The sequence below is a fragment of the Magnolia sinica genome, chromosome 13, assembly GCF_029962835.1.
Source record: "Magnolia sinica isolate HGM2019 chromosome 13, MsV1, whole genome shotgun sequence".
In the NCBI taxonomy this organism is placed as follows: Eukaryota; Viridiplantae; Streptophyta; class Magnoliopsida; order Magnoliales; family Magnoliaceae; genus Magnolia; species Magnolia sinica.
The window spans coordinates 28,304,923-28,331,676 of NC_080585.1; the positions used below are offsets into that span (position 1 = coordinate 28,304,923).

At 40.0% G+C, this 26,754-nt stretch overlaps 1 protein-coding gene across 6 annotated transcripts in view; it reads right to left on the reverse strand.

Moving 5' to 3' along the window:
* Positions 1 to 2,254: 2,254 nt before the first annotated feature.
* The window catches only part of LOC131223374 (coatomer subunit beta'-1), a 35,613-nt gene continuing 11,113 nt past the window's right edge, over positions 2,255 to 26,754 (reverse strand). Inside the window, exons 7-26 of one of the 6 annotated variants that reach the window (XR_009160405.1) lie at positions 26,588 to 26,719; positions 26,345 to 26,493; positions 24,589 to 24,657; positions 24,123 to 24,273; positions 23,948 to 24,013; positions 17,714 to 17,902; positions 17,093 to 17,233; positions 16,917 to 16,991; positions 16,608 to 16,784; positions 16,416 to 16,507; positions 16,215 to 16,331; positions 14,946 to 15,060; positions 14,725 to 14,796; positions 12,719 to 12,915; positions 12,517 to 12,610; positions 12,158 to 12,264; positions 6,528 to 6,663; positions 5,831 to 5,984; positions 3,367 to 3,422; positions 2,255 to 2,874 (exon numbers count right to left, since the gene is read on the reverse strand). Coding sequence is in view for 2 of the 6 variants with exons in the window: in XM_058218782.1 (XP_058074765.1) it covers positions 3,403 to 3,422; positions 5,876 to 5,984; positions 6,528 to 6,663; positions 12,158 to 12,264; positions 12,517 to 12,610; positions 12,719 to 12,915; positions 14,725 to 14,796; positions 14,946 to 15,060; positions 16,215 to 16,331; positions 16,416 to 16,507; positions 16,608 to 16,784; positions 16,917 to 16,991; positions 17,093 to 17,233; positions 17,714 to 17,902; positions 23,948 to 24,013; positions 24,123 to 24,273; positions 24,589 to 24,657; positions 26,345 to 26,493; positions 26,588 to 26,719 (2,208 nt within the window). In the remaining 4 variants the exon portion in view is untranslated. Of the gene's footprint in view, positions 2,875 to 3,265; positions 3,423 to 5,800; positions 5,985 to 6,527; positions 6,664 to 12,157; positions 12,265 to 12,516; positions 12,611 to 12,718; positions 12,916 to 14,724; positions 14,797 to 14,945; positions 15,061 to 16,214; positions 16,332 to 16,415; positions 16,508 to 16,607; positions 16,785 to 16,916; positions 16,992 to 17,092; positions 17,234 to 17,713; positions 17,903 to 23,947; positions 24,014 to 24,122; positions 24,274 to 24,588; positions 24,658 to 26,344; positions 26,494 to 26,587; positions 26,720 to 26,754 lie in introns of those variants that run through there. The other 5 variants (XR_009160403.1, XR_009160402.1, XR_009160404.1 and 2 more) reach the window with 5 other exon arrangements.

A 26,754-nucleotide genomic window follows, 5' to 3' on the forward strand; every position in this document is an offset into this window, starting at 1 on the left:
TATTTATCATTTCCTATGTAGAGAAATGCTCAGCACTTGCATCAGTTCAATTAGACAGTCCAATCGATTGATCCGAACTGTCCATTAAGTCCATAATGTATTTCTAAGGCTTCCAAGCAAAGAGTGCACTCATCTGGATGATCCAATCTGTCCTTGATTTTGCCTCCAGGCCTGTTTGATTTTCAATTTTAAGCTTGATCCAAAACTTTGGGCTCTCAAGAAGTTTTCATTGGTAGGCATTTAATTTTCATTGTTTCCTGTGGTGTGGCCCACCTAAGCTTTGGATTTGTGCCATTTTCGGTTTAGGCCCTAAAATGAGCTGGCAGAAGGGACGGATGGCATGGATAAGTCACATACATTACCGTGAGCACTGCAGTTTTTGCGCATTTCCACCTTGGGTTTATCAATAAATACGTTCAAGAATTACAAATGGAAATAGTTATTATCCATTTAGGGGAATTAAAAGATCAGACAGGCACAGGCCCTTATTTTCTATGACCATCATTTTCTCAAGCCATGAATGGGATGGCTACAGTGGCCTAACCAAAGTGATTCTATAGAATCATAAACAATCCATGATGGTCTCTAACAAATGGGTGGATGAAATTGTTGATTTGGACCTGTTTTTTATGCAAATAATCTTGACCATCACCATTGATTGAACGGTTAATATCGGTCAGAGATTTTTGCATGCTTTATTTATTTATTTATTATTTATAATTATAATTTTAAATTTATACAGACGCACATACCCCCACACACTCACGTGGTAGTGGGATTTCACCACCTATGGATACTCAAACCCTCTACCGGGTGTTGAAACTCCTGAGAGTCTACCACCTGAGCAAGAGTAAGGATCCAGATTAGTGCAATGCTTGCATGGTTGCCAATGAAATGTGTTGGATCCAGTGAACGGTCTAGATCAATGGATAGGTTGCCCAAGTGTCCCAATGCAACCAGCACTACAACTTAGTGTTGGGAGAGCACTGGACCATCTCTCCCACGTAAAACACAGCATCACATCTTGCATACACAGTAGTTTGTGCCATGGGGACCCGAATGTTCCTATCAATCCCAATTGGACCACACATGGGAGCATCTTGCTACAAATTCAAAACAAAATTGGATGGGTTGTTTCAGTGCCTGGAGGCGCACCTTGCTAAGCCTGACATATTGATTTCTACAACAACGAGTCGTGCTTCAGGAAAGATTTATTGGATTCTGTACCATCAGCGGCCAGTTCATTGAACGAACAGAAATACATAGACTATCTTTAGGCCACCTAGTTTTATCATCCATGGACTCCGCATGGCCTAAAGTGCATGGTTTTGGGAGGTCTTTTTTTAAAGGAAATCTTTCAATTTGAGTTGCCTGCCTGTAGGCATGCTCGACCTACGAATATCTACTATTCTGTTAGTGTTTGCACACCAGATCTCTTACATAAGAAAATCCTAGCCAACGGTTCATTGGCCTTCTCTATTGAATATGGACATCCACTGCATGTTCTCAACCATTTTTTGCTGGACGCCAATTAAAGGGATCATGCTATCCATATCTATATACGGGGCATAGATGTACAGGATATTTACAATTTGGTCAGTGGGGCCTCTTTTGAATGGCACATCATGTCCCCTCCATAAATAATAATAATAAAAATAAAAAATAAATACAAGCATGATGTTCCCAGCTACCTACTTGAGAACTTTCACTGGATGTCAACACATGGGTTTAGCTTTTCTTAACAAGAGTCTACTAGTGCAGCCCATGTTATCAGAGGATACTTGATCTGAGTTCATCGTCAAGTTTTTGGTTTGTGCAGGTGGGGCCCATGGGACAGTCATCCAAGCAGTTGATACAACGGGCCCATCTCTTGATGCGCCTTAACCAAATTCTCCCAACTGGGAAAATCTTAACCCATGAAACTGGTGGTTAGTGAATTGATGCCTAAGAAAGAAATTACAGCAACGGTCCTTATTTAACCACAAGAAGGCCTAAGAAATTACTGGCAATGATCTCCCAACATGATAAACATGAGTGTATGTGCCATCCAAGCGGGACTTATCGTATCAACAATTCGGATTACTGAAGCACGGATCCCACCTGTGCAAACCAATAGGCCGACGTGCTGATGCGGTGTAGATGTTCTCTGCCTGAGCATTGCATAACACCTCCATTGAAAAGTCCTCCCATGGGTGGCTAGGCTCATCCAAACATTGTGGCTTTTGGAGTGCAACTCATACATGGTTGGGCCCAGTAGATGAACTGCCTTGATCGTGCAGCATGTTCAGAGACTAATTTAGGTACAAATAATAGCATTTATACTTCCTCTTCAAGCAACAAACATACATCTCTTCCATTTCAAAGCTAGCCACAACCCATCTACTGCCAATCAAAGAATGGTCAGAACATCATCCTTCCTACCCAACACTCCAAATAGTTAAACAACAGCAAGAAAATATGAATTTATGGAGAGGAGATTGTACGTATGCCCACAGACGGTGCATGCATATCTCGGAACATCAAAGGACGGGCGGGGGAATTCACAACATGAATTTTCCTGCTCATCTTGAAAATCCCATATTGGAATGTTTTGGGATGCAGAAGGCGCGGCATTGATGCATGCCTAATCTCAATCTCTACAGTGTACTGAATTTGGAGCCCCTAAAATAACGCTAAAAGATATGGAACTGGTTGTCCCCTACAAAATCATGCCGTTCCAGTGGTGTATGCGGAAGCTTCAAACATTATATAGTATGGCAAAACCATCGACTGGCTTGTTAATGCAGTATGACAAAATTCTGTACTCCAAAATCCATTGGTACAAGTGGAGACAGCCAGTTGGTAATCGCCTCTTCCTGGTTTCCTCTGAATAACCTGTTATAAAAGAGAGATAAACACCTTTGCCACGTTCAGACAAATGCTTTTAAATAATGACATAGCACACAACTATCAGTGGATTGTTCAGAGAGGGTGTAACACATCATCGCCATCTAATCATATGTTCAGGTGTTCCAATGGTGATGTATGGCCCTACCATGGATTGTGTGTAACCCACAAATCAAAACTATCAAAGGTCTTTGATGGTTTGAATGGATGGCAAGAAAAAAAAAAGGTCCAACCGATGGCCAGCATTCAATGAGATGAAGTACTTGAATCAGCAGGTAATAGGATCATCCAACTGTAGTAATTATTTGGATTACTGCCAATTCACAATAGTGACCAACACATTCAATGATCTTGATCTACAGAAGACTTGAGAGTGAACCTAGATATATAAGCATTTTGCATTGGATGCCCTAGAGAAAACAAGGAGTTAGTTTCTGATGGGTGGTAATTTTCACTGCATGAAGAAGAGGTAATGATCACCTGTATAACTGCTGGAACTGGCTATCCTGGTGGGACCTAATGATGTGGTGCAAGCACTGCCAAATCAGCAAAAAAAGAAGACATGGTTAGGTACAAACGTGTGGCACCACCCCAGTAAAATACACATGCGATAGAAATATAAGGTTAGTTACCAGGACCTCCCTCTATAGAAACCAACCTAACTTAACATAAAGGTGAAAAACTGAACTGAAAAAAAGAAAAAAGAAAAACTGGAAGATCAACAATGTGTCACTTGGCAGAGATATACAAGGGGGTCTGGCAGTTCACTAACTATGGAACAGAGAAATAAGTTGTGCAGGATTCTAAAATAAAATCCAGACCAACATCCATGCGATGATGAATATACTCTCAGTGTTGATAATCTCATACTTTTCAACGGCACTTTTGTTGTTTTAAAAATTAACTTTAATAGAATCATGCTTTGCTGCACAAAACGGCAATCCATACACACCCCTTTCATCCCAATTTTAGCCTTGTTCAACTTAATGGGAAATTATTAAGTGCAAATGTTTTCACTATAATTATAGTGCGAACGGTTGCTCTGGGTCCCACTGTGATGTGTTGATGACATCCACTTCGACCATCACGCAGGCACCCTTTCGTTTAGCCATGGATGCAAAAATTAGGCCAATCAAAAACTCAGGTGGGCCACAACAACAGGAACGTTGGGAGGGGGACACCCACCATTGATTTCATGGAGGGTCCACTCTCTTGTGTATGTTATCCAATGTATTCATATGAAACATCTGGCCAGATGTTTGAATTGAAAGCATTGGATGGTGCATACACAACAGTGGGTCCTACATGGAATCAATGGTGGGCATCCCCTCACGACTGTTCCTGTTGTTTTGGTCCACCTGAGTTTTGGATAAACCTGATTTTCCGGGCCCATGGCCACTCATATGGGGGCGTGCATGATTGTTGGAATTCATGTCATCAGTAAATCAGTGGGGCCCACGGCAGCATTTGCACTATAAACACAATGAGAATGTATGCACTAGATAACATCCCCAATTTAACACCCCAGAGAGATGTGGATGTGAGAGTGAACATATGGTCTTCGTATAAATTTTTTTTCATAGACGATGCACACACAAACATGCACACGCGCGCACGCACCCGCCTGACCGCCAGCACCCATGCACACATGCGCGCACACACACAAGAATAACCAATTATACTGAAAACCACTATTGATCGAGGGGGATGCTAAATTCATTTTGGTCAACGTTCAAAGTTTTTCGAGAGGCATGCTAATCTCAAACAGTGTGGGAGAAAGGTTACCATCATGCACTTTGATTGGTTCCAAGGTGGCGGAACTCACATATCTCACATGACAACGTTTTCCCACTCCATCCACTGCTTACATGAACCAATCAAAGTGCGTGTAGGCACCTTTACCCATGTGGGCATGGGATTAACATTCCTCCAGCAGATTGTCACATAGAAGAAATAAGAGGGATTATTGTGTGTTCAGGTTAAACAAAAAACAATGATGTAAAACACATCATAACTGTACACGTACCACAATTCCCTAGATTCAATCTATAGAAACCAAACATGTAGATGTGTGTTAGTCCAGATTGTTGACCCAGTGGATCTGCTGTGCAAAGCCTACATCCCAATAAATCATAGGAGAAAAAGATCTGAGCCGTCAATAGGGGCCTGCAAGTGGAGGTTATAACTGAATGCAGCCAAAGATCCACATCCCATAGGCAGAAGTTAACTAAAAGATGCCTGGGATCAGAAGATCAGTGAAGTTTTAATCTGTCCGTAGCCATCAGATCAGCAGAATTTTGCTGTTGAATGCATACAGCCTACCGCATTCTTTCTGCAAGGTCCATTCATAGATCCCATCTGACACCAAAATTCCATTTATCAAACATTCTAGTCCATCAGACCATTATGCCAGAATTGTCGAATATTAGCTTACTCAATCCCAACAAACAATTATTAGGGAAAGATAGCAGGCTCAGCCCAAACAGTTCAAAATCTGGCCAAAGCCAACTCCAGCCTAAGCATGCTGACAAGCCTAGCGTTGTTGTTAGTAATCATGGCATCTGGTGTATAGCTATGGCGCTAGAATTGTGGTGTATAAACTATTTACTACTACCTGATCATTCAGTTAGGAAATAGTGATGGGTGGCACCTCTACAAGGTCTGTAACTCTAATATGGTGGTGGGCCCCACACATCACTTTCTAATCCCGTTGGATGGTGGTGAATAGTGTCTAACTGAATTACAGTATATATGATACGCACTGAATGATTCAACTGATGGTAATAAGAACAAGAGCTATATAAATAATAAAAAGGAATAACAATGACAGAAAAATATAATGACGATGATGTCTGGCATTAGTAAAAGCGCGGTGGTTGCAAGAGGGAATGTTAGACGAAAATCAATTAATCACCCGAGACAAAAATTGGAATTTTACACTTGCCCAACCAATTGCTTTAGGCTGACGGAGTTCCTTCATTATTCGTACCCCACTGTTCATCTGCCTCGTTGCCATTTACAAGGACAGCGCCATCGGAAGAATCATCAGCATCCACCTCAACGGCCTCTTCTTGACCCTCTTCATTTTCTTCTACCAGCTGTAACATAAAAACATCTCATTATCTATTTCAATAGAACCTTGTTTACAAGTAGAAAATGGTTTGAATAAAGAGAGAAAAAAGGAAAACGAGTAATAAACACATGAAACATCAAGAAGAATGTGCTTAGACAACCAATGATAACAATTCTAGTACCATCTGGGATGTGCTTCTGTAACCAGTTATGACATTCTATACAATAATGGTTTCTTTAAAGAGGCCACTAGAGAGAGAGAGAGGCGTTCTATACAATAATGGTTTCTTGAGAGAGAGAGAGAGAGAGAGAGAGAGAGAGAGAGAGAGAGAGAGAGAGAGAGAGAGAGCCAATGACACATAAGAAGGGGTATTTTGGTCAATTACAATGCCTCAAGAAACTTAAAAGCAAAGCAAATCGTAATAACACACGGCTTATCACGCTTCTGAACATAAGAGCCACACAAGTTATCATGTGGGGGCTATCCTGCTGCCCTACTTGGTATTCCCCTGTACATGAATTGGGGGAAGAAAAAGAAAAGAAAAGAAATGGTTGCTAGCATGGTATACCTCGTGGCTGCTATCTCCATTTTCAAGATGTGTTTCATCCTCTCCATCGATTTGCATGCTTTTGAATGCTTCCACAAGATTGATGTTGGCTTTCTCAGCGTGGCTCAAGTATTCTGCAGCGGGAGGATGAATGCCCCTATACCAGCAATACATCAATCAAACCCAATCATCATCAGCATCGTCTAAGCCTTATCCCACAGACATGACCAGAAACTTAGCTGCCATCAGCTCTCAACAAAGTGAGGATGATGCATCCAAAGAGATGCAAATGGCAAGTGCTTTTGGGGAAAAATCAAAGCTCCCTATTTGTGCTTCAATTGAACACAGTAACATCATCTAATTTTATGGCCAAAGGGAAATGAATTACGTTCCAAAGTCACTGAGGTCATTTTTTTCCTTCATTTGCCTGGTATTAGCTGTTCTAAAAGATTCAGGGTGCTGTCAAGTTATTTTTGAGTTTGAATAGCTGAGGCTACAGATGATGAAGATCATTACGAGTGTGGACAATGCAACTTAACAGTCCCCATGAATTTGTTTGGGATGTGTCCAGAGGTTCAGGATACGTCTAGGGAGGAGTAGGAGGGAGGGAGTTGGTTCAGGTTCCAGGTGGAGAATCTGGGGCTGTGCGTGGTGGATCAAAGGAGGATGGAGTGGGTAGATGGAGAGTTGTGTCAGGTTCAGATCAAGCAGAGGAAACGGTAACTACAGAGATGGAGACATGTTGGGGCTGCGAATTGGGTCGAGGGCTTTGTTCGTCCAGATTCTTCCGTAGGAACCCTGGACCGTGCCACTCGTGCACCAATCCATTTACCCTCTCTCACATGCAAGCCTTAAGTCAGATGCTTTGTATTCCATTGCAGGAGAACGCTGAGGGAAATCTAGAGGGAGATGGTCGATGTTTCTCCATCGATTAATTGAAGTTTATGGTATCAGGTTCCAAAGACAAGGGTGACTGATGTGTGGCTATAACTCGGCCGGAGGAGTGATCTTACCAAGTCATTGAGTGGCTCAGTTGGTGGCCGAGTGAAGAAGATCTAGTGGTGCAGGATATGGCTTTGGTGATTCACATAGATTGGGCTTCTGTGGGCAGAAGTGGAGATGGAGTGGTGGTAGGAGATGGTCAGAGTAAGGATCCCCAGCAGGATGCAATAGGCATTCCTCTGCTCCTAGAGGTAAGAGGCAATGTTTTGGAGAAAGGACTTTTGATCAGGTCTCTGGCGTACGAAAAGGTGCTGCTTGCAGCAAGTGTAGGGGGCAATGTGTCTGTGGCTCAGGGTATGAGGTGGATTAAAGATGCGATAAGCCATATTGGTAAAATGGTGGGGATGATATTTTGTGACTGCAAGGTGGATCTCATTGCATTGTTTCAGTTCGTGGAGGAACGAAGTGCCCAGAAAGGCCAATCTGGACAACAGGGGATGGTTCAGAAATCTCCTAGAGGGAGGAGAGTGCTCAAAGAACCTAATATCCTCAATCAATTACGATGCTGGAATAAGTGCCAAGAAGGGTAAAGGGGATCAGCTAGCATTGTAATGAAGATTCTCTGTTGGAACGTTGGGGGGTTAGGGATGTGTGCTCTATGGTTAGGGAGGAAAAAAAAAGAGTTGGGGATGCATGCTCTATGGTGGATTCCTTTTTCTTTTCTTTTTTTTTTTTTTTTGGGGGATTTTTAGTGCTACACCGGTTGTTGGGAGGAGGATTGCCAGTGCGAGCCTTTTTCTATCTCTATTCTACTAAAGGGAGTTTGGTTTTTGCTAGGTATTCACGAATGCTTACGTCCTGAATTTGGACTCCATTCAGCAATTTTATGTCTCTGTGCGTGTGCGTGTTGTTTTGGGGGGGGGGGGGGGCTGGGCTGGATTAGGCAGTGCTAGATGGCAATGGCTCTGCTGGGGGAATTTTGGTTATCTGGGATTTAAATTGTTGGAAGGAGGATTGCTAGTGTCTGCCTTTTTCTATCTCTATTCTACTAAAGGGAGTTTCGATGGGTTTTTGCTGGGCATTCATGAATGTTTAAGGCCCAAATTTGGACTCCGTTCAGCATAGGTGGCAACAACCATGATGGGGAGGGATGAGATTTCAATGTGGTCAGGTTCACCCTTGAAAAATAAGCTGCGGCCGCATCATGAGAAGCATGCAGGACTTTTCGGATTGAGTGGATAGGAATGAGATGATAGACCTTCCAATGAGTGATGTAAAGCTCACTTGGATGAACCGGTAGGAAAAGACGGTCATGTCTCAATTAGATCGATTCCTCATTTCCATGGATTAGGTGGACAAATTTCCCTTAGTGAGGCATTGGGGCCTGTCAAGGCTAGTAACCAACCACTGCCCTATTTTATTGGTTAGTGATTGAGGATAACTGGGGTCTCAAGCCATTCTGGCTTGAGTTGATGTGGCTCCAGGTGGAGGTTTTCATGGAGCTAGTAAAAGATTAGTGGTGCTTGTTCTAAGTTGAAGGTTTTGTTGACTTCATTTTGTTTAAAAAACTCAAGCTTTTGAAAAAGAAGATAATTGACTGAAAAAAGGATGTCTTGAAGGGAAGGGAAGGGAAGCATAAGTAGAAATTATCCTTTAGGAGATCCAGGCCATTGATCTAAAAGAGTAGGGCGGTGAGATTTCATAGGAAGAAAAGACCACACATGCCAACCTATCCCTTGAATATGCTAAACGCTTAAAAGAAGAGGAGAATAAATGGACGCAGTGCTAACGGGCGATCTGGTTAAAAGAAGGGGATAAAAAAATACTAAGTTCTTTCATGAAATTTCCAGTGCTCAGGCCAGGCATAATATGATCCACAATGTGATGGTGGAAGGCAGAAGGGTTGAAGGTAAGAGCTAGGCATGCAACTCTATCATGCTGTATTATAGGGACTTGTTATTGGATGAAAGATCAACAAAGCCTCAGTTGGATTATCTTCATTTCAATCAACTTTTGTGGGTTGAAGTCGAAGACCTAGAAAAACCCTTTTCTAAGGAGGAGATCAAAAATACAATTGGCTCGCTGGGTAGGGATAAAGCTCTAGGTCCTGGTGGTTTCCTGACGGTGTTGTTCTAGGTCTTCTGGAATGTAGTGAAAGTTGATGTGGTCAAATTCCTATCTGAATTTTAGGAAAGAGGTCGTATATTGTCACAAATGGGGGCGTTGTTTCTTGTTATCATCTTGCAAAATCTCAGTTTAATTTGAAGTCCTCATAAGATCTTTGCAAAAATTTTAGCTACTAGATTTTGAATAGTTATAAATGCCATTTCCAAGTCCCAAGCTGCATTCGTGCTGGGGAGATAAAATCTTTTAATAGCGCTTCAAAAGCTTGTGGTATAGGAAAAAGAAAAAGGATATCATTTGTAAGTTGGATATTGAGAATGTGTATGATCATGTGAACCGACATTTCCTAGATTATATAATATGGAGGTTGGGATGTGGTCAGAGATGAAGAAGATGGATACAAGAATGCACCCGTTCTGTCAATTTCTTTGTACTCGTCAATGGATCTCCCAAAGTATTCTTTCAGGCGTCAATGGGTCTTAGGGAGGGAGACTGTGTTCTCCATTCCTCTTTGTTGTAATTGGCGAATCTTTGAGTAAGATGATGGAAAAGGGTCAAGCCGCTAGGCCGATAAGTGGTTTCAGGGTGGGGAATGCCAATCTTTAGATCTCACATCTTCAGTTCACCGAAGATATACTTCTCTTTTGTGATGCAGATGTTGTCATGGTGGACAACCTAAATAATGAGTTGTTTTGAGGTGGTGTCTGGTTTAAAGGTGAACATTCTCGAGATGTTGGGCGTTCACACCTCCATGGACGAGGTAGAGAGATTGGTGGAGGTGTTTGGTTGTTGGGCGGGGTCTCTTCCGTCTACATATCTTGGGCTTCCGCTGTGCATTGGCAAGTCTGCTAAATACTTATAGGATATGGTAATTGAAAGAGTGGAGAGGAAACTATTAAAGTGGAAGAGCCGTCATTTTTTGTTGGGGGGGTAGATCATGTTGATCAAGGCAGCCATGTTGAATCTTCCAATCTACCACGTCCCTCTTAAGGTGCTTGCTAGTGGTGATAGATAGGCTGGAAGGTTACATTGGGACCTTTTGTGGCAAGGAGCAGAAGCGAAGCGGAAATTTCACCTCTTAAAGGAGGAACAAGTGTGCAAGCCATTTTGATAAGGGGGTACAAGGATTAGGAGAATGGAGCAAATGAAACTGGCATTGCTTGGCAAGTGTTTGTGGAGGTTCGTGGGGAAGGGAAGCTGTGGAGGGAGATGATTGCTTGGAAATACAAAATGGCAGAAGGGGGCTGGTGGGTAAAGACTCGTAAGTTTATAGAGCTTTGGGATTGTGGAAGGTGGTGTGTAGAGTAGTGAATTTGTTTGAGGGGGTTTGGTTCTCTTGTGGTGATGGGTAGAGAATCGAGTTAACGGTAGACCTTTAGGTTGGAGAAAGACCTCTTCAGGAGGAGTTTCTGAGGTTAGCTTGCCTTGCTCCAAATCAAACTGTAACAGTTGCTTGTTGTTATTCTGCATCCAGAGAGTGATTTGGTCGCCTCCTTGTAGTAGGAATCTGAAGGACGAGGAAGCAGAGAAGTTGACTTTTGGCAAGGCTTCATTATGTTAGGCTGACTTTGGGCAAGAGGGACTTGGTGATATGGACTAAGGTTAAGCCTGGGCAGTTCTCAGTTCATTCTTTCTATAGGATGTTGAACAGTATTCTTATAAGTGTGAGGTTTGGTCAAACCTCCTACATTTGGCACTGTGGGTCCCCAATGTTATGAGCATGCTGGATGCTGCCACTTGTTCATTCACTGCGCTTTCCCTCAATCGTTATAAGGGAGATTTCTTGCTTTACTCAGCATCTTCGTGGGTGATGCCTGGATCTATCGACGCTCTCTTCCTCGCGTGGCATAGGGGAGTAGGGAGTTTTAAAAAAGGCGGCTAGGAGGTTAGCTTTGTTGGTGACTTTATGGGCATTGTAGGGAGAGGAACAATTGGATTTTCCGTGAAAGTTGTGGGTTGGTGGTAGATGTTTTCAAGAAGATGAAGCTAGATGTCTTAGATTGGGTTAATTGCATTTTCTCCTCTAACCATAGTGAATGGTTTGAGATAGAAGGGCCTTTCTTACAACTTTTTTGCCTTAATTGCCATTTTGTGTCTATTGTAGAGTTTATTAGTATGTCAGTTTTGGATTGGATTTCAGCTTCTATAGCAGTTTCTGTTTAGCACTACTGCAGTTTTTGCATTGTTTGTGGCTTTTGTTATTGTATTCTTTCCCCGTCTTGCTGTTGCATGCGGGTGTTCTAATAAAATTTCTTCACTCTTCAAAAAAAAAGTATTTTCTCCTCTAACCATAGTGAACGGTTTGAGATGGCAGGGCTTTATTTGCATTTTTCAAAAAAAGTTCAGTTGTGTTTCAAAAAAGAAAAGAAAAGAAAAGAAAAGAAAAAGAACAAGAAAAAAGAAGAAGAAGAAGAAAGTAGCATGAATTTCTTTTAGACTCAAATCCCTCCATGCAGAGTCAGCATGAGCATACTAATATGATTAAATCCATTGAAATGGTTGATGCAGAAAAATAAAGAACCAAGGTGTAATATCTTGAAGAAAGGAAGTGTAGGGGAAAATAGATGGAGCCACATGGGAGGTACCTTTCCTCTGAAAGATTAGACTCAACGGCAAGAGCAACCTGCCAGTCCTCAAACAAATTCGGGTACTCTTCAGGATCCGCCAAAGACTCCGCAGCTTTTTGGTTAACCTTAAAACAAAATCAAACAAGATTCGCCAGTCAAGCAGAATCCACACACATGCACACATGCACACATTTCCTGATTTGAGTACCAAGCGGGACAAACTAAGGAAATTGGACAGAGTGGTGATGTTACTGTAGACAACAACAAAAAAAAATTTGCACGTAGCAGAAGGAAGTCATTTGTATTTTTCCCTGTAGTCCCTTCGTTCTGCCTTTCTATATAAAAATAAAGAGAAGAAAGCACAAACAAGAAGGAACCTTGTTCAGGTCGCTTCTCCATATTGCTACTATCTCCGAAACCTTGCTTGGAAGATAGGACCGTGCCATCAACGCAGCCTCTGGTATCCGATTGCTGTAAACGAATGGAATGGTGGTGAAAGGGACAACAATAATATTGAAGATAATAAAATAGGAAACTCAAGAGTTCATGTGCCAAGACAGGGAGACGAAGAAAAGTTACCTCTCTACCAATAGCTGGAGGCACTCGTCTAATTTACCTAACATGAATAGACAAAGGAAGGCAACATTATTCTTCCCTTGCTCTTTTGCAAGAGATGCAAGTTTAGATATCCCTTCAGCATCTCCAAGGGCGGAATAAAGAAGCAACAATCCGCTTAAGTCCATGGCATGTGATAAACATTCCTCAGCCATTTCTAACTGCAGCAAGAAAATGCATTCTGAGTCAAAGCTGCTGGCGATCTCCAGGGAATGGATTTTCCGTGAATTTACACATTCAAGAACATTTTCTGAATGAAGAGTCATAGTGTCCTATGGTTGGCAAAAGAAAAGTTTGCTGATGTGCAGGATCCTCCACATGAGAGGTTCATGGCAGGGTTATCCAAACCATTGATCTGATGGACCCCACTTTAGATTGGGGATGCCCTGAAAATTTCCCAGATTGGAAGATCCAAACCGTTCAATATTTGGGCTTCTTTCAGTTGACAGTGGGTCATTGATTTATTTCTATCAATTTATTCCACTAATCAAATGGTATTATTTCATCTAGGAGGCTTCCAGCTCACCTCCACAGCAGGGCACATCAGATTAATGGTTTAGATCACCAAACCATGGGCACCACATGAATAGAATCCTGAGCATCAACAAACTATACCTATACTGGTCTACAGGGTCTTATGATTCCTCTTTTTAAATAGAATACAAGGACCATACATGTCAGCAACATATTCATCATGGTCAAAATCAATAAGGAGCATGTGAGATATATAGCAACCTACAAGAGGAACGGAGGCATTCAGAATGCATCCAGGCCACACAAGCAGGCTGATCGAAGAAAAGAATTATTCAAGGGTAGCCCTGATTAAGGATTTGGAGCATCCAACCATCCAGATTGAAGATATAGATCACTTTGATAGTCTAGATTGATTTGATTGAAGATTAGTGGTCCAATGAACACTATGGATCAAATCAGCAGTCATTTAGTTCCTTATTAGAGATTGAATTAGTAGACCTAGTTTATCGTTAGTATTTACGTCACTTCTTTTGTGGACCACTTTTTGGGTATATCAAATAACAAGTATATCAACGATGTTGGAGTAACACAAAATTGATCCCATTTGAAAAAGCCTATTCAGTTACTTTAAAAAAAGCCAAGATCATGCAACAAGACCATTGGAGGAGATAAAGCCCATTGAAAAAATAGCCTATAAGGTTGCAACGAGATTCAAAAGTGTTCTGGTCATTTTAATGTTTTATTAAAATAGATTGTTAGGATTAGACGTATAATTGCACTAAGCATGACATGAATGGCACAGGAAGCATTATCTTCAAAATGTTATCAAGAATAAAAAGCCATGAAGCAGGATTGCAAGTCTAAAGTGTGAATGGAAGCAGGAACTGCACCTAGTTAGGAGGATCACACAACTAAAATTAGAAGTAATGAATGGTAAGGATCATATTAGGATTTCTTTTGGTTTGAGAAAAAAAGTATAAAACACATACGGACTTGCTTTTTTAAATGAAGGTAGACCATTCGTTGTTATTTGAATGAAAAAGTTGAATTTGGAGGGCTACTGACCACTGTATTTTTTTGAGTGGGGGTATTTGCAATTGGGATTTCTCTGTGCTTCTCATTTCCATCAGATAAAATGTTTCAAGCTAACCCAATGAGTTGTCAGGAATTCAGATAAATGCCACTTCGACAATGGCATTCATGGCAACTGTCATATTACTCATTTCAACAAGTCATCTTCACCAAGAGTATGATTAATCCATCTAAGATTACCTTAGCCAGTATGATTAATCCATCTAGATTTACTTAAGCTGGCACTTATTCTGATCAACACAAACAAGCACTTAGCCTTTCTAGATCCCAGAAAACCAGAATTTTATTATGAGGCTCTACAAGCTTGAAAACAAAACTTTTAAATGTTCAAAATTCCAGAACACACCCTATGCCCATTAATCACCTCCCATGAAACACCATGAATATTCAAGTTAAATAAGTACCTTTCCAGTAGACATAGCCAATTCTCCTAGCTGCTTCCATTTGGATTCACTTTTTACTTCAACAGCAATTGCCTACAAAGAGAAGGTCGCGTGTCCTCAAACAGGAACCAAATGATTACGAGGGTAGGCTCGTTCTAGAAAAGGACTGAAGAAGTTGAGTAATATAAAACAAATTCCAGTAGATCATCATTTACACATGTATTAGATCAAGAGAAACATACCTTTGCAACCTCTAATCTCCCAAGCTGGACAGCTAGATCAAATCTGTAATTAGGATCGGTAGCGACTTCAAGTGCATCCTCCAACATACCTCGAGATTCCAAGAAATGAGCCACACTATGGCAAGTAAAATACAGTTTTCAAGACTATCAGAATTCAAAGTTCAACATAACACACATAAATAGGAAGAATCTCAGGTTCAGGATATGGAAAAAGGTTGTTTACTGTCAGACCTTTACAGTTTCCACATCAAGTAGATCAAGCAGAATAAGAATGGGCAACAATAGAACTCTATGTTGCCAATACTAAATCTAAAATTTCAGACTCTAATGACATGCAGCAAGAATAGGAAAATCATAACAAGGCAACAAGGTGATGAGAGGGATAGGTCAGAAGTTTCCAAAAATGCCGATCTAATAATATGTCAGCAGAAACTAGAAATTCCGGACTTGTAGTAGCCTTTCCAAAAATAAAAAAAAATAAAAAAAAAAATCGGGACTTGTAGTATATGTAGACTGGACTGCAACTTACACTAATAAACTGGTTCCAATTTCAGATAAATTATATGTCCTATAACAGCTTAAAACTTCATAAGAGGGCCAATCACCACCAATTTTGATACTGTGGTTAATATATGCCCCCGACATTTTGCACTGGGTTTCAAAAGAACAGGCGTCTCAAAGAAAAGCTCTTCTGATTTTAGACTTTCGAAAGGAAAAAAAAGAGTCAACAAAAAATTTTCAAATAAATGAAAACATCTGGTTAGATATGTGGGTCAAAGACTCAAGGTTGTGATTTAGGCTGGGTTTGTCTGATTTCATACACTTGTTACAAAAGTTAGAACTCAGACACAACTCCACTTCGTTTGGCATTAAGCACATCAGATGACTTGGCAGATGAAAGAGCCTGCCGAAATATAGAGAAGGCCACAAGCATTAACAGCCAGATATTTCAGGTCACAACCATATGGTATCTTTGTCCAATACTTCGATATCGAGTGTCAAAGCCGTACTGGCACCATACCAATGCCATATCGTTCCATACATGGGTATCATGGCTTTGAACAGAAATGTTCGAGAACATTAACAAAAAGCTACCTTTACTTTTTCACATCTTTAAAAGAAAAAACTGCTATTTTCATCATCTAACACTAAAATTCCACCTTCCATAAATAACTACATGAACACGTTGGGCTGGAAAACATTCGCCAAGACGCCAACATTACCAAATGCTAAAATGCTTTTCTGTAATTGGTGAAATATGGAAAGAACCTGTCGTGATGCTCCTTCGGAATTGAGAGCAGGATTTCATTTGCCCGGTCCAGATCTCCACGCATCACAAGAGTTTTATACTCAATCAAGCTGAGAAGTAAGGTGTATCCCACAACACTGCAAACAGGCAGATCATTAGCAATAGAAAGAAACAATGGAACTGATACTGCTTTCTAGAACCAGCTCCTAAGCCCAACTCACTTGAATTCTTTGTCAATAAGATAGACCCGGCTTTGGCTTGCAAGATAGCCTAACAGATACATAGGCCGATCCAAGTGAAACATAGTGGTCACCTGCATTTACAAGTACAAGTATAAAATGGCTAAAAATAATTGAGGAAAATGCAGATTGAAAATTTAGGGGCAAAAAGATTAAACAGAGTACATCCAGTACCTCCCCCCCAACACAGTAATTAAGTCGCCAAGATGAGTTATTGTAAATGAAACAGTCCCCAACCCATATTCCAGTCCGGACCCGTTCGTTTGTTTCATGGAGAAGCTCAAATGCATCTTCAACACCTTGCTCATCAACGGGTTTTCCACTATCCAAATATGATGATACAACATCTCTCTGCAAAATAAAATTGTGTTACAATATTATGTACCCATTCCAATTAACAAAAATATCGAATATTACTCAATATTCAAGGGGAAAGAGATGGATAGTCATATAAGAAAGAACAACACGATTCTGTGTTCTTACATTGTATTTCAGGATGTAGAATGATGTATCACTGGCAATTGAGACCAGATCACCACTATCAGCCCAATAAAGATTCTGAAACAATGAAACAGTATACGAATTGGAAATAACAACCGAAACAAGCTATAAATGACAACTTGGTAACTGACTATGTTTAAGCAGAGTTTGTTACTCACTTTGACATTAACATCAATTCGACGGATCAACCTGCACTCAGCCCAATCATAAAAGCAAATAAAGTCATTTGAACACATTGCCAATAACGTTCCGCCAAAAATACGCTCCGTAGAAAATGTTGGTCGCATACTTTTCTTTTCCTGGAAGAAAAAACATCAAATAAATTTCATCCAACTTGCCCAAAGGAAAACTAGCTTTCATTTTTCTAATACCTATTTGTGAGGGAGAGATGGGAAATTGATAATTTCTAACACCTCCCACTTGATGCAATTTCTGTCTTCAACATCTTCCAATGTATTATTCTCAACACAATCCACACATATTACATGCTTAGATTTCAATTATGAGAATTCAAGTTCCTTGTAGTTGTAATTACAAAAAAAGTCAACATTCTTCTCCTAAAGTGAAGGATATAAACAGCCTTGAGCAGCCAAGAGATGGGAGAGGTCAAAGGTTGGGAACTCCAGAGGCTAGGAATCTAAATTGAGGGTTGCCTCAATAATTTAGAATGATCTGGTATTTCAGAGGGGGGGTGGGGTGGTGGGAGTTGGGAATCATACTGCCTATTGCTATCCAAATGCTATTGTATGGAGAGATAATGAACTGAGACAGGGAACAACCTGGAAAGCTTTGCTGAAGATCTTAATCCTTGATGTACTTTCTCTAACTGCGTATTCTCCATCTGATGACCACACAAATTCCAATCCCGAACCAAAGGATCTATTTCTCCATGCTAAAGCTGTATATATAATGTATTCTCCATCCCCACAGACAACAACAAACCTACCATTTGGGTTATGCTTTAAGCTCTGGAAACACATTTTAGAAACAGAAAATCAGAAGCATTAAAAAACTTGGCCTAATTATTAACATCTGGGTCAATAAAGAATAACAATCAAAGGAAATAGTTTTTTTTTTTGGAGAGATGACAATTTATTTATTATTAAAAAGGCTCGCAAAACGAGCAAAGAATACAACACCCACCCGACCAAGTCAGGCCCAGCTCTCTAAACAATCAAAGGAAACAGTTGCAGAAACATATCATCAATTTAAGTCAAGATACTTGACATCTAATGTTTATTGTGGCTATAAGTAATATTTCTTTACATGGCAACTAGCAGCTTTTATTTTTTATTTTTTTATTTTTGCTAAGAGCAACAAAGCAAAATCAATACCAGATAGACACCACTGGGAGAGATGATGAGTGATAATCCCTCCCATCACAATGAAAGCCTGGTAGAGAAATATGAATAATATACATGCATAGTATACATGAAATGATTCATATATCATTACTAGCCTCTCTCCTCACCTTCTTCACCCTGAGATCGCTTACAACCTGCAGAAACTTTCGATGCCCCTTGCCCAACTGACCACTCTCCCTCGGGCCTTCTGAAAGGTGTCACTAGTAGATTCTTCTCTTTCGCAAAATGTACTATTTTCATGGTTGTTCCAAATCAACTACAGTCCAGCAAGCAGTGTGAGATGCCACAGAGTTTTATGTCTTTTACCCACATCAACACCATGCCAAGCCTGAATGAAGTCCCTGGCAAACTAGGAAGAAGAAGAGATATGCATCTAATCTTCTTAGTCATACAAACCAGCCAACTAACCACTTCTATGAATAAGAGTCCAAAAGGACAAAAACAACCTACACTCAACGTAAAACAAAATCCACTATAATGAGGTTTGTGCACAGAGATGCACACATGCATGACATCGCATGAATCTGATAAAGCTGGAGCATATATATCAACGATGCTGACTTGTAAATAATACTATTTAATAGATACTTATTCAGAGAAAATGCATCTGCAAGTTAATTGCTGGTCTCAACATACATAGTAACAATCTCTTTGTTTACTACCTCCACACACATAAAGTGACAATTGATGTCAATATGCTCAGTATCTAACTGATCACAATTCAGAGACCTAGTTGCAAGTTGAGCACCCATCCGAACCAAGGTTTTAAATATCGTCTGAAACTGGTATGTATTGACTGATACATACTGGTATTGGTAGTTTCCAAGAAGATGCACCCTACCCCCTGCATGGTTCGACTACACCCTGCATGTAGTGGGTCGGCTCAGCCAAGTCGGACCAAGTTATACTTATTATTATTTTAGATACAAAGATAGCTGTGCAAGGCCCATCCATGATGTTTATTAAGTTATCCATCTTGTTCATATGGTGAGCCTATCCATGATTGGCCCTTAGCCCAAATTTCAAGCCAAAAATGACCACATGTGAGCCACAATAAGGGGAAAAGTGGGGGAGAATGACCACCATAGAAATTTATGAAATGGTCCCACAGTTGTGTCTATGAAATAAGCATCCAACCCGTTCATAAGATGCACCTGATCAAGATGAAGGGACACCCAAAATATCGGATTGATCAGAAACTCAGGTGGACCACGCCACTTGACATTTAGAGGTTTAGGAGACATTTATATTATTCCCTTTGGTGTTACCCACGTAGGTTCTAGACCAGCTTGATATCTGGGTGCCTTATCATCATGGTGGGCCACACATGATCACCGCTTAGATGCTACATGTATATTATGATGGCCCCACAAACCGCTTCGTGTACTGGTGACATGCCATGTACATGAGCTGCCATTTCAATGTTTACAACAATTGTCTCTGAATTTGAATGTTAGGTTTATTTGATACATTGGCAGAGCATGCACTCAAATTGTTCACATGGCCACAATAACTTAAATTAAACTAATTAATTGTGGAGCCCACCATTTCTTAGTCACAGACCCAAAATCAGATTGGTTGAACAATCCTAACTTTTATTTCAAGGATACTTAAGCTCTCTCTCTCTCTCTCTCTCTCTCTCTCTCTCTCTCTCTCTACTCTTCTCTCCTCTCCTCTCCTCTCCGCAATAGGATCTATAAATAAGGAGTTAGGGTTTCAGGTGTACACACAGGCATGGTGCACTGCCACCCTAAGAACTTCTTTGTACCCTACTGTGAGGGAAGCCCGTTGATCCACCTCATATACTCATGATCTAATCCCTCCACTATAATGGCCATCCACCATTGATCTACATCCCATGCTGATCAAGTGATGAATCATTAGATTTGAGCCATCAAGTCAACATTAAGTTTGATAAAACAACAATTTTAACGATTAAAACAAAACCGTAACGGTTGAAAACCTTCGCAAAATCGAGTAAAATCCCTTAAGTGCTAGATCTCACAAATTGCTCGTTGAGTTCCTAATCTAATTAGATCTAGCTATAAATAAGTCACTAGGTAAATCCAATGGATCCCATGTTGGCCCGAGCAAGATTCAGTGAATTCTGATAGGCCTACCCAACATAACCCACTTTCAATGGCCACTAGGAAACCTCGTAAAGCCAAAGCCGTCTAGTCAGGATCATGATCCTTACATGTCTTTGGGTCCAAGGATTGATCACCTTTCATATGCCATCGAGTCCTTGATCACGTGATCATACTTCAGGCTAATGGGCCCCTATACTATTGACTTGAACTCGATCCTCCCATGTAAGTGTTCAAAGGTCTAATACTGAGATCCTATGTTCATGGCACACTCACTCCCGTGTAAGGTAAGGCAAAGGCACAACCAACATTAAGTCGACTCCAAATGATAAAGACCTTCTATCCAAAGGTCCAATATCGGGATATCGAAGTATGATGTCCACATATGTGTCCTTGTCCACAGATGTGTCCTAAGCATCTAGGCCTAACATAGCTCAACAGGGTACTGAGATCCATGGACCACAACTCTTCCTAGTCAATGACCACTGCGTCGAATCTCAAGTTTACAGGACCAAAGGAATCACTCTTCACATAACGCGTATTAGTATAAGATTAAGGCAATACCAAATATTAGCTAAGACACATCACATGTCCTAAGGAACTATTAATCAACAAGATAAATTGTTGAGATTGAACCTATCACATCCACATAGGCAATGGATTAGAGCAGACATTGATTTTTTAGGGTACAACTCCAACAATCTCCCACTTGCCCTAAAACCAATTTGTGCTATATCCATGAAGGACACATGTCGAATAGGATTTCTTAGCCGGAGAATTAAGGAATTATATGGATCCTCCTTTGATTTATGCTCTCTCTCTCTCTCTCTCTCTCTCTCTCTCTCTCTCTCTCTAAATGGCCAATGGATTAGAGTGCACATGGGTTTTCTAGGGTACAACTCCAACAATCTTCCACTCGCCCTAAAACCAGTTTGTGCTTAAATACATGAAGCACACATGTCGAATAGGACTTCTTAGCTGGAGAATTAAGGAGTTATATAGATCCTCTTTTGATTTATGTTATCTCTCTAATGGTAACGACCACCATCTAGCACACTCATGCACATGCCATAGTTGTCGCACACAAATCAAGCCTCTTTTTTTTTGAAAACATTTGTGATCATAAGCATGATCACCGTTAACCACAGTTCAATTAAGAACTTCTTTGATCCATGATAGAGTAAACCTTTTGTGCATACTATGCACTTAGATCATCATGGAACTACCCAACACATCACATGCTAAACCACAGTGCTACCATATGTGTGAAATAACTAACTTGACATCTAACACATCTTTATGAGTAGCGTATACATCCCCATAGGTGGAAGCAATTTCTAGTTTGTTCTGACATGAACACCCTCCAATGAAATCTAGGATAATCATAAACCCTAGAAAACTCACACACACTCACTGTCTCCGCCAGCTCATCTAACGAGTGGGAGACTGACGTCCCATATTATTGGCCTCATAGAGAGCCAAATGCGTATGCAACTTCTCCTCATTGTATTTGAGTTCAATCAAATCGTAGTTGTCAATGACATGAGGATAGTGTTCACAATAGCACCCTCTCCTTTGGCATGCCTAATGATCTCAAGCTTATTGGCAATCGCAAGCATTTTCATGACATGCTCACTTATTGATGGGCCTCCTCGAGTTTCATGTTTTATAGTTTTCTTTCAAGGGCTTAGACTTGGATGTTGATCTGGGCATCGAGCATGCCTTTCAGGTGTAGGTATACGTTCTTGGTGTTAATCATGTTTCAAGTTGGTTGCGGAGCACATCAGCTATGGAGGCTAGGATTTGCACTTTGGCCACCTTGTTATCTAATTCCCATTTAGAATGTTTAGTAGAGACAACCAAGGTTTCATCATTATCTACTGGGTTAGGCTCAGGAGGAGGGTTATGAATAACATACAATATTCACTCCAAAGTGAGTACTAATTCCAGTGTGATAAATTTATGGAGTTCTTCCTACTGAGCTTCTTATATGTAATGATCTGAGATACCGTGTTGAGTTTCAATATATTTCAACATGACTATTTAAAGCTCAGACCAATATACAAGTGTCCCTTTTGTCTTGTGTAAGGGTATACGATTTAGGCACATAGATGCGAAGTCATTTTAAGTTGTGTCCCCAGCACTACCCGAAGACCTCCTATGCATGATGCAGCCAAAGGTGATGTAACCACGCCCCATAATCATAATTATCCATGCACAAGCCAAAGTCTCACAATGTGCCAACACCAGGGCCGAAGGCCAACTTAACACCCACCATGAGATATGGCACAATCATCATAGAGTAAACCAGCAGGTAGCATAATCGTATGCACGATTTGCAAGGTGTTTGTTTGGACTGTCTTGTTATCCCTCATGCACTGCTTCCTATATTCAGGAATGCGACTCAGGTACCTTATGGCGTTTGTAATGCCTCAAGATACTACCCGAATAAACATTTGTGAGATCATATGCCAAGGTCTCGAGGACTTGTGATCAAAACAATATACCAACGTATCTAAGGTACATGATCAGGCCTCCCACTGTTCAATCTGGACCAACAGATGTGTTTAACGCATCATCATTGAGCTACATGTCAAGTTTCAACCCAATCTGATTTTAATAAATGAGATCCATCTAAAACATATCTCATGGTCCATATTCAATCCTAAATAGATCTGATCATCATGGATCAAATCCACACCATCCAGTGACTTCCTTATGTGACATAACGCTTCTGAGTAAATTTTAAGGTCAATTGAACCTTTAATGAGTTAGTTCCATCAACTCAATAGTTAGTTCCACCACAGTGAGTACGTGGATGGTTAGAATCACTCCTTCCATGTCCATGTCCTCCATTATCTCCCCTACCAATGCCATTGCCAAATCCTCCTTTCATATCATGATCATGATCACAACCTCCACTGGTAATCATAGGAACACAAAAATTGGAAAACATCACTGATTGACCAGAAGTGGTTGGGAGATGATAATCCTCGGTGGATGTGGCATCGCCAAACCTATATTCCTTCACAAGAGAGCATGCAGCAGTGGTAATTGTTGGAAGAGGATTCATCATCAGAATTGGTCCCCTAGCATTGTGGAATTCAGAATTCAATCCCATCAAGAAGTGCATCAATCTGGAAGTAGTGAGGCATAATACCCACACTTTCATGCCTTGCTTAAACTGAGGTATGAGCAGAAGTACTTGGTAGACAATTACAATGTTATTTTATTCAGAATAGATATCATGTACTGTCTTCCACAATTCTATGGCAGCCTCAAGAAGAGTACTGCTATTCACCTGTCTTTCAATACTGTTTATCCTTGAGAATCTTCTTTCATCCACTGCTTCAAATCATCTTCTGATTGTGCATCTCTGAAAATAAAGTCAAGTCTATACCTACTGCCTAGAAACAACTCAATGATTTTCAACTTCGTTGTTGAAACATGAATATTAATGTTCTCCACCATGCTAGAGTTTAAAGAAGAAAAACTTCCATTTCAACAACTGTTTAGGATATCCACACAGTCGGTAGAAATATTTTGAGCAAAGTTCACTTACCTGAGGGTAAAGATCACAGCTTCCCAACTCCTTTACAGCCAAAGGCAATCGTTCTCCATCTGTAACCTGAGAAGTTGAGTAAATGGCAATGTTACCATGTTAACTTCAGCAGAATACAACTTCAACTTTGATATGGTACATGTCTTGCAAAAAGATAAATACAAGGTGAACTAACCTCAAAATCTGCCCCCACAGTCTTGATGTTCACAGTTTGAATTTCATTATGCTTAGCCCATATGATCTTGCCACTATTGTCCATACTAGCAACTGGTTCTTCTCGACCAATTTTTATCATAATGGTTCCTTCATCATATCCAATTACAACCCTATACGCAAAACAAAGACACATCTTTAAGCAAGTAGACAACTTTACGACAAGTTACTTGAACCTGTTTCTTCTTGAATAGTTTACCAGTCAATAAGCTTTAATGAACTGTGAACACAAAACTTTTGTAAAATAGAACTAGTTGCATCATTCTCTCAAGCAAAAATATAAATATCTACATACTATGATGCCATGAAACCAATGATTGCAAACCACCTTGAACTATCCATTAATTGTTGGGAACCAAAATTTCTTCCTGTAACTTAAAACTCATTGGCAGGGAGAGAATGAAAAAGACAATGGTTAAAACACTCACCGGCGCGAACCTTTCATATATCCAACAGCCCACACTCGTTCAAGACCATAATTCAACGTGTTCTCAAGTCTGTACGGTCAAGAAACCAACCCAAAATTAATGCCATAACTCAAGTGAAACACTAATCACCAAGCAAAGCAGAAGGCAACATGCGCTCACACATAACAGTTATAGAAAAGTGATCAACTACTACCAGTGCTTTAATGTCCACATTTCAATAACAATTTATTAAAACAGCATTTTAGTGAGAAATTGCTACTCAATGTGAAGGCTATAGGCTGTTGGATATTCATAATCCCACAATCACAATTTAAAGAAGCAAGTAATATATGAAGCAATTTCAACAAATAGATACACCTAAAATCAAGAATTAGATCCTACCACGCAGATATGGATGGCATTACACCATCTGATATTTGATTAGGATCATTAATCACACAGCATAATGCTAATCATAAGAGCATCACATCTGACAGATTTGAGAAAGTACTTCTCAAAGTCTAGAGTCTCTCCTTAAGAAAACATTGGTTCACAATATTTATATTTAACTTACAATTGAGAAGACTCGGAAGTCAGAACTTGTAGTTTCTTCACAATTCTGACCATGCATCGAATCTAGCTCAACCCTTAAAAACTCTTTAAAACCAGCATATCTTTTTCTTTTTCTTTTTTTATTTAAAAAAAACACTCTTTGAACCAGCATAATTTCCCTTCTGTTAATAGACCATAAACTTTTAACTGAGGCACAAGTTTCCAGAAATTTTAGGTAACTGACAGCATCTAAATCTGAGACGAAAGTATCCTACATAGAACAAATGGTGCTTAGCTTCACTGAAAAAGCCCAACTAAACAATTTGAATCTTAATCGAAAATGCCTCAAAGAACCTGAGTTAATAGGAAAAGAATTGAACATCCTATACCGGCTACCTAAAAATGACCTACTAGTCCTTGCGAAATTTGCTTTAAATCCTAACTGACAGTCAGACTAAAATCACAACCACCTAAATATGATGTAATTCCTATTTGAATCACGCTAAATTATTATTATTGTTATCATTTTAAAACATGAAAACATTCATAGCATAAAGGAAAAATAGAGTAATCTTTAGTTTTCTTCATTCAATTGGGATGAGACCAATGCCAAAATGCTTCAAACAATATCATCTCGATGATCTTCCAAAAAAAAAAAAAAAAACACCTCTGGATGATCTTCCAATGAATTCATCAATGTCTTGCAAGATTCCCAAAGTATAAAATGCATCAAAAAACAAGTCAAACATCACCATTTCAGCTTTGATGCTAATAAGTAGCAAATTTTTAACTGCATCAGTCTCAAGTTGGGGAAAAATCATGCTTGAGTTATCTTTGGTCCTTAATAACAGATTTGTTTTTGCTTGACTTTTGTCACAAATTTCTTCTTAACTTCACAGTTCTGCAATGTTATTCTAACCTTTTCAGGTTGAGGAAGAACAGGTATATCTTCTTTCTAATCTCCTGATGTGCATTAAGTGCTTGCATTCGTGCAGAACGCAACAGCCAGTTCCCAATTGAGGTAAGGTAACACTGAAATGGTTCAGAAGTTCTGTCCATCTAAGATGTCATGACTAATTTAAGTATTATGAAGTAATCTAAGATGTCATGACTAATTTAAGTATTATGAAGTACTGTATCCATTCTAACTCAAAAAAAGAAAAAGAAAAAAAAAAGAAAAAGAAAAGAATGCTGAAGGTAACTAAGAAAAGAGACAAAAGCTAACCTATATGTGGTTGAATGCCATATGCGAACAGTTCCATCCTCGGAACCTGTCATTATTATGGGAAGTTCGGGATGAAAACAAACTGCTGAAACATTGTGTGTATGGCCTTCCAGTGTCTGAACACAACTTTTCGTTTGGTAGTCCCAAACCTGCTCCCATGAAGTTTATCAACAGAAAGCTGACAAGGTGAATGTATAAAAAAATAATTGAGCACAGATCAAGACGAAGAATAATGAGACGCACCTTAGCAGTATGATCATCAGAACCAGTGATTAAATATGGTCTGTCACCACCAGTAAAGTAATCGACACAGTTTACTCCTTTCAAATGCGCATCCAATGTAAAATTTGGATCAGGAGAGCCAAGATTCCAAATCTGGAATATTCACATTTGAAAGAAATGCATACCAT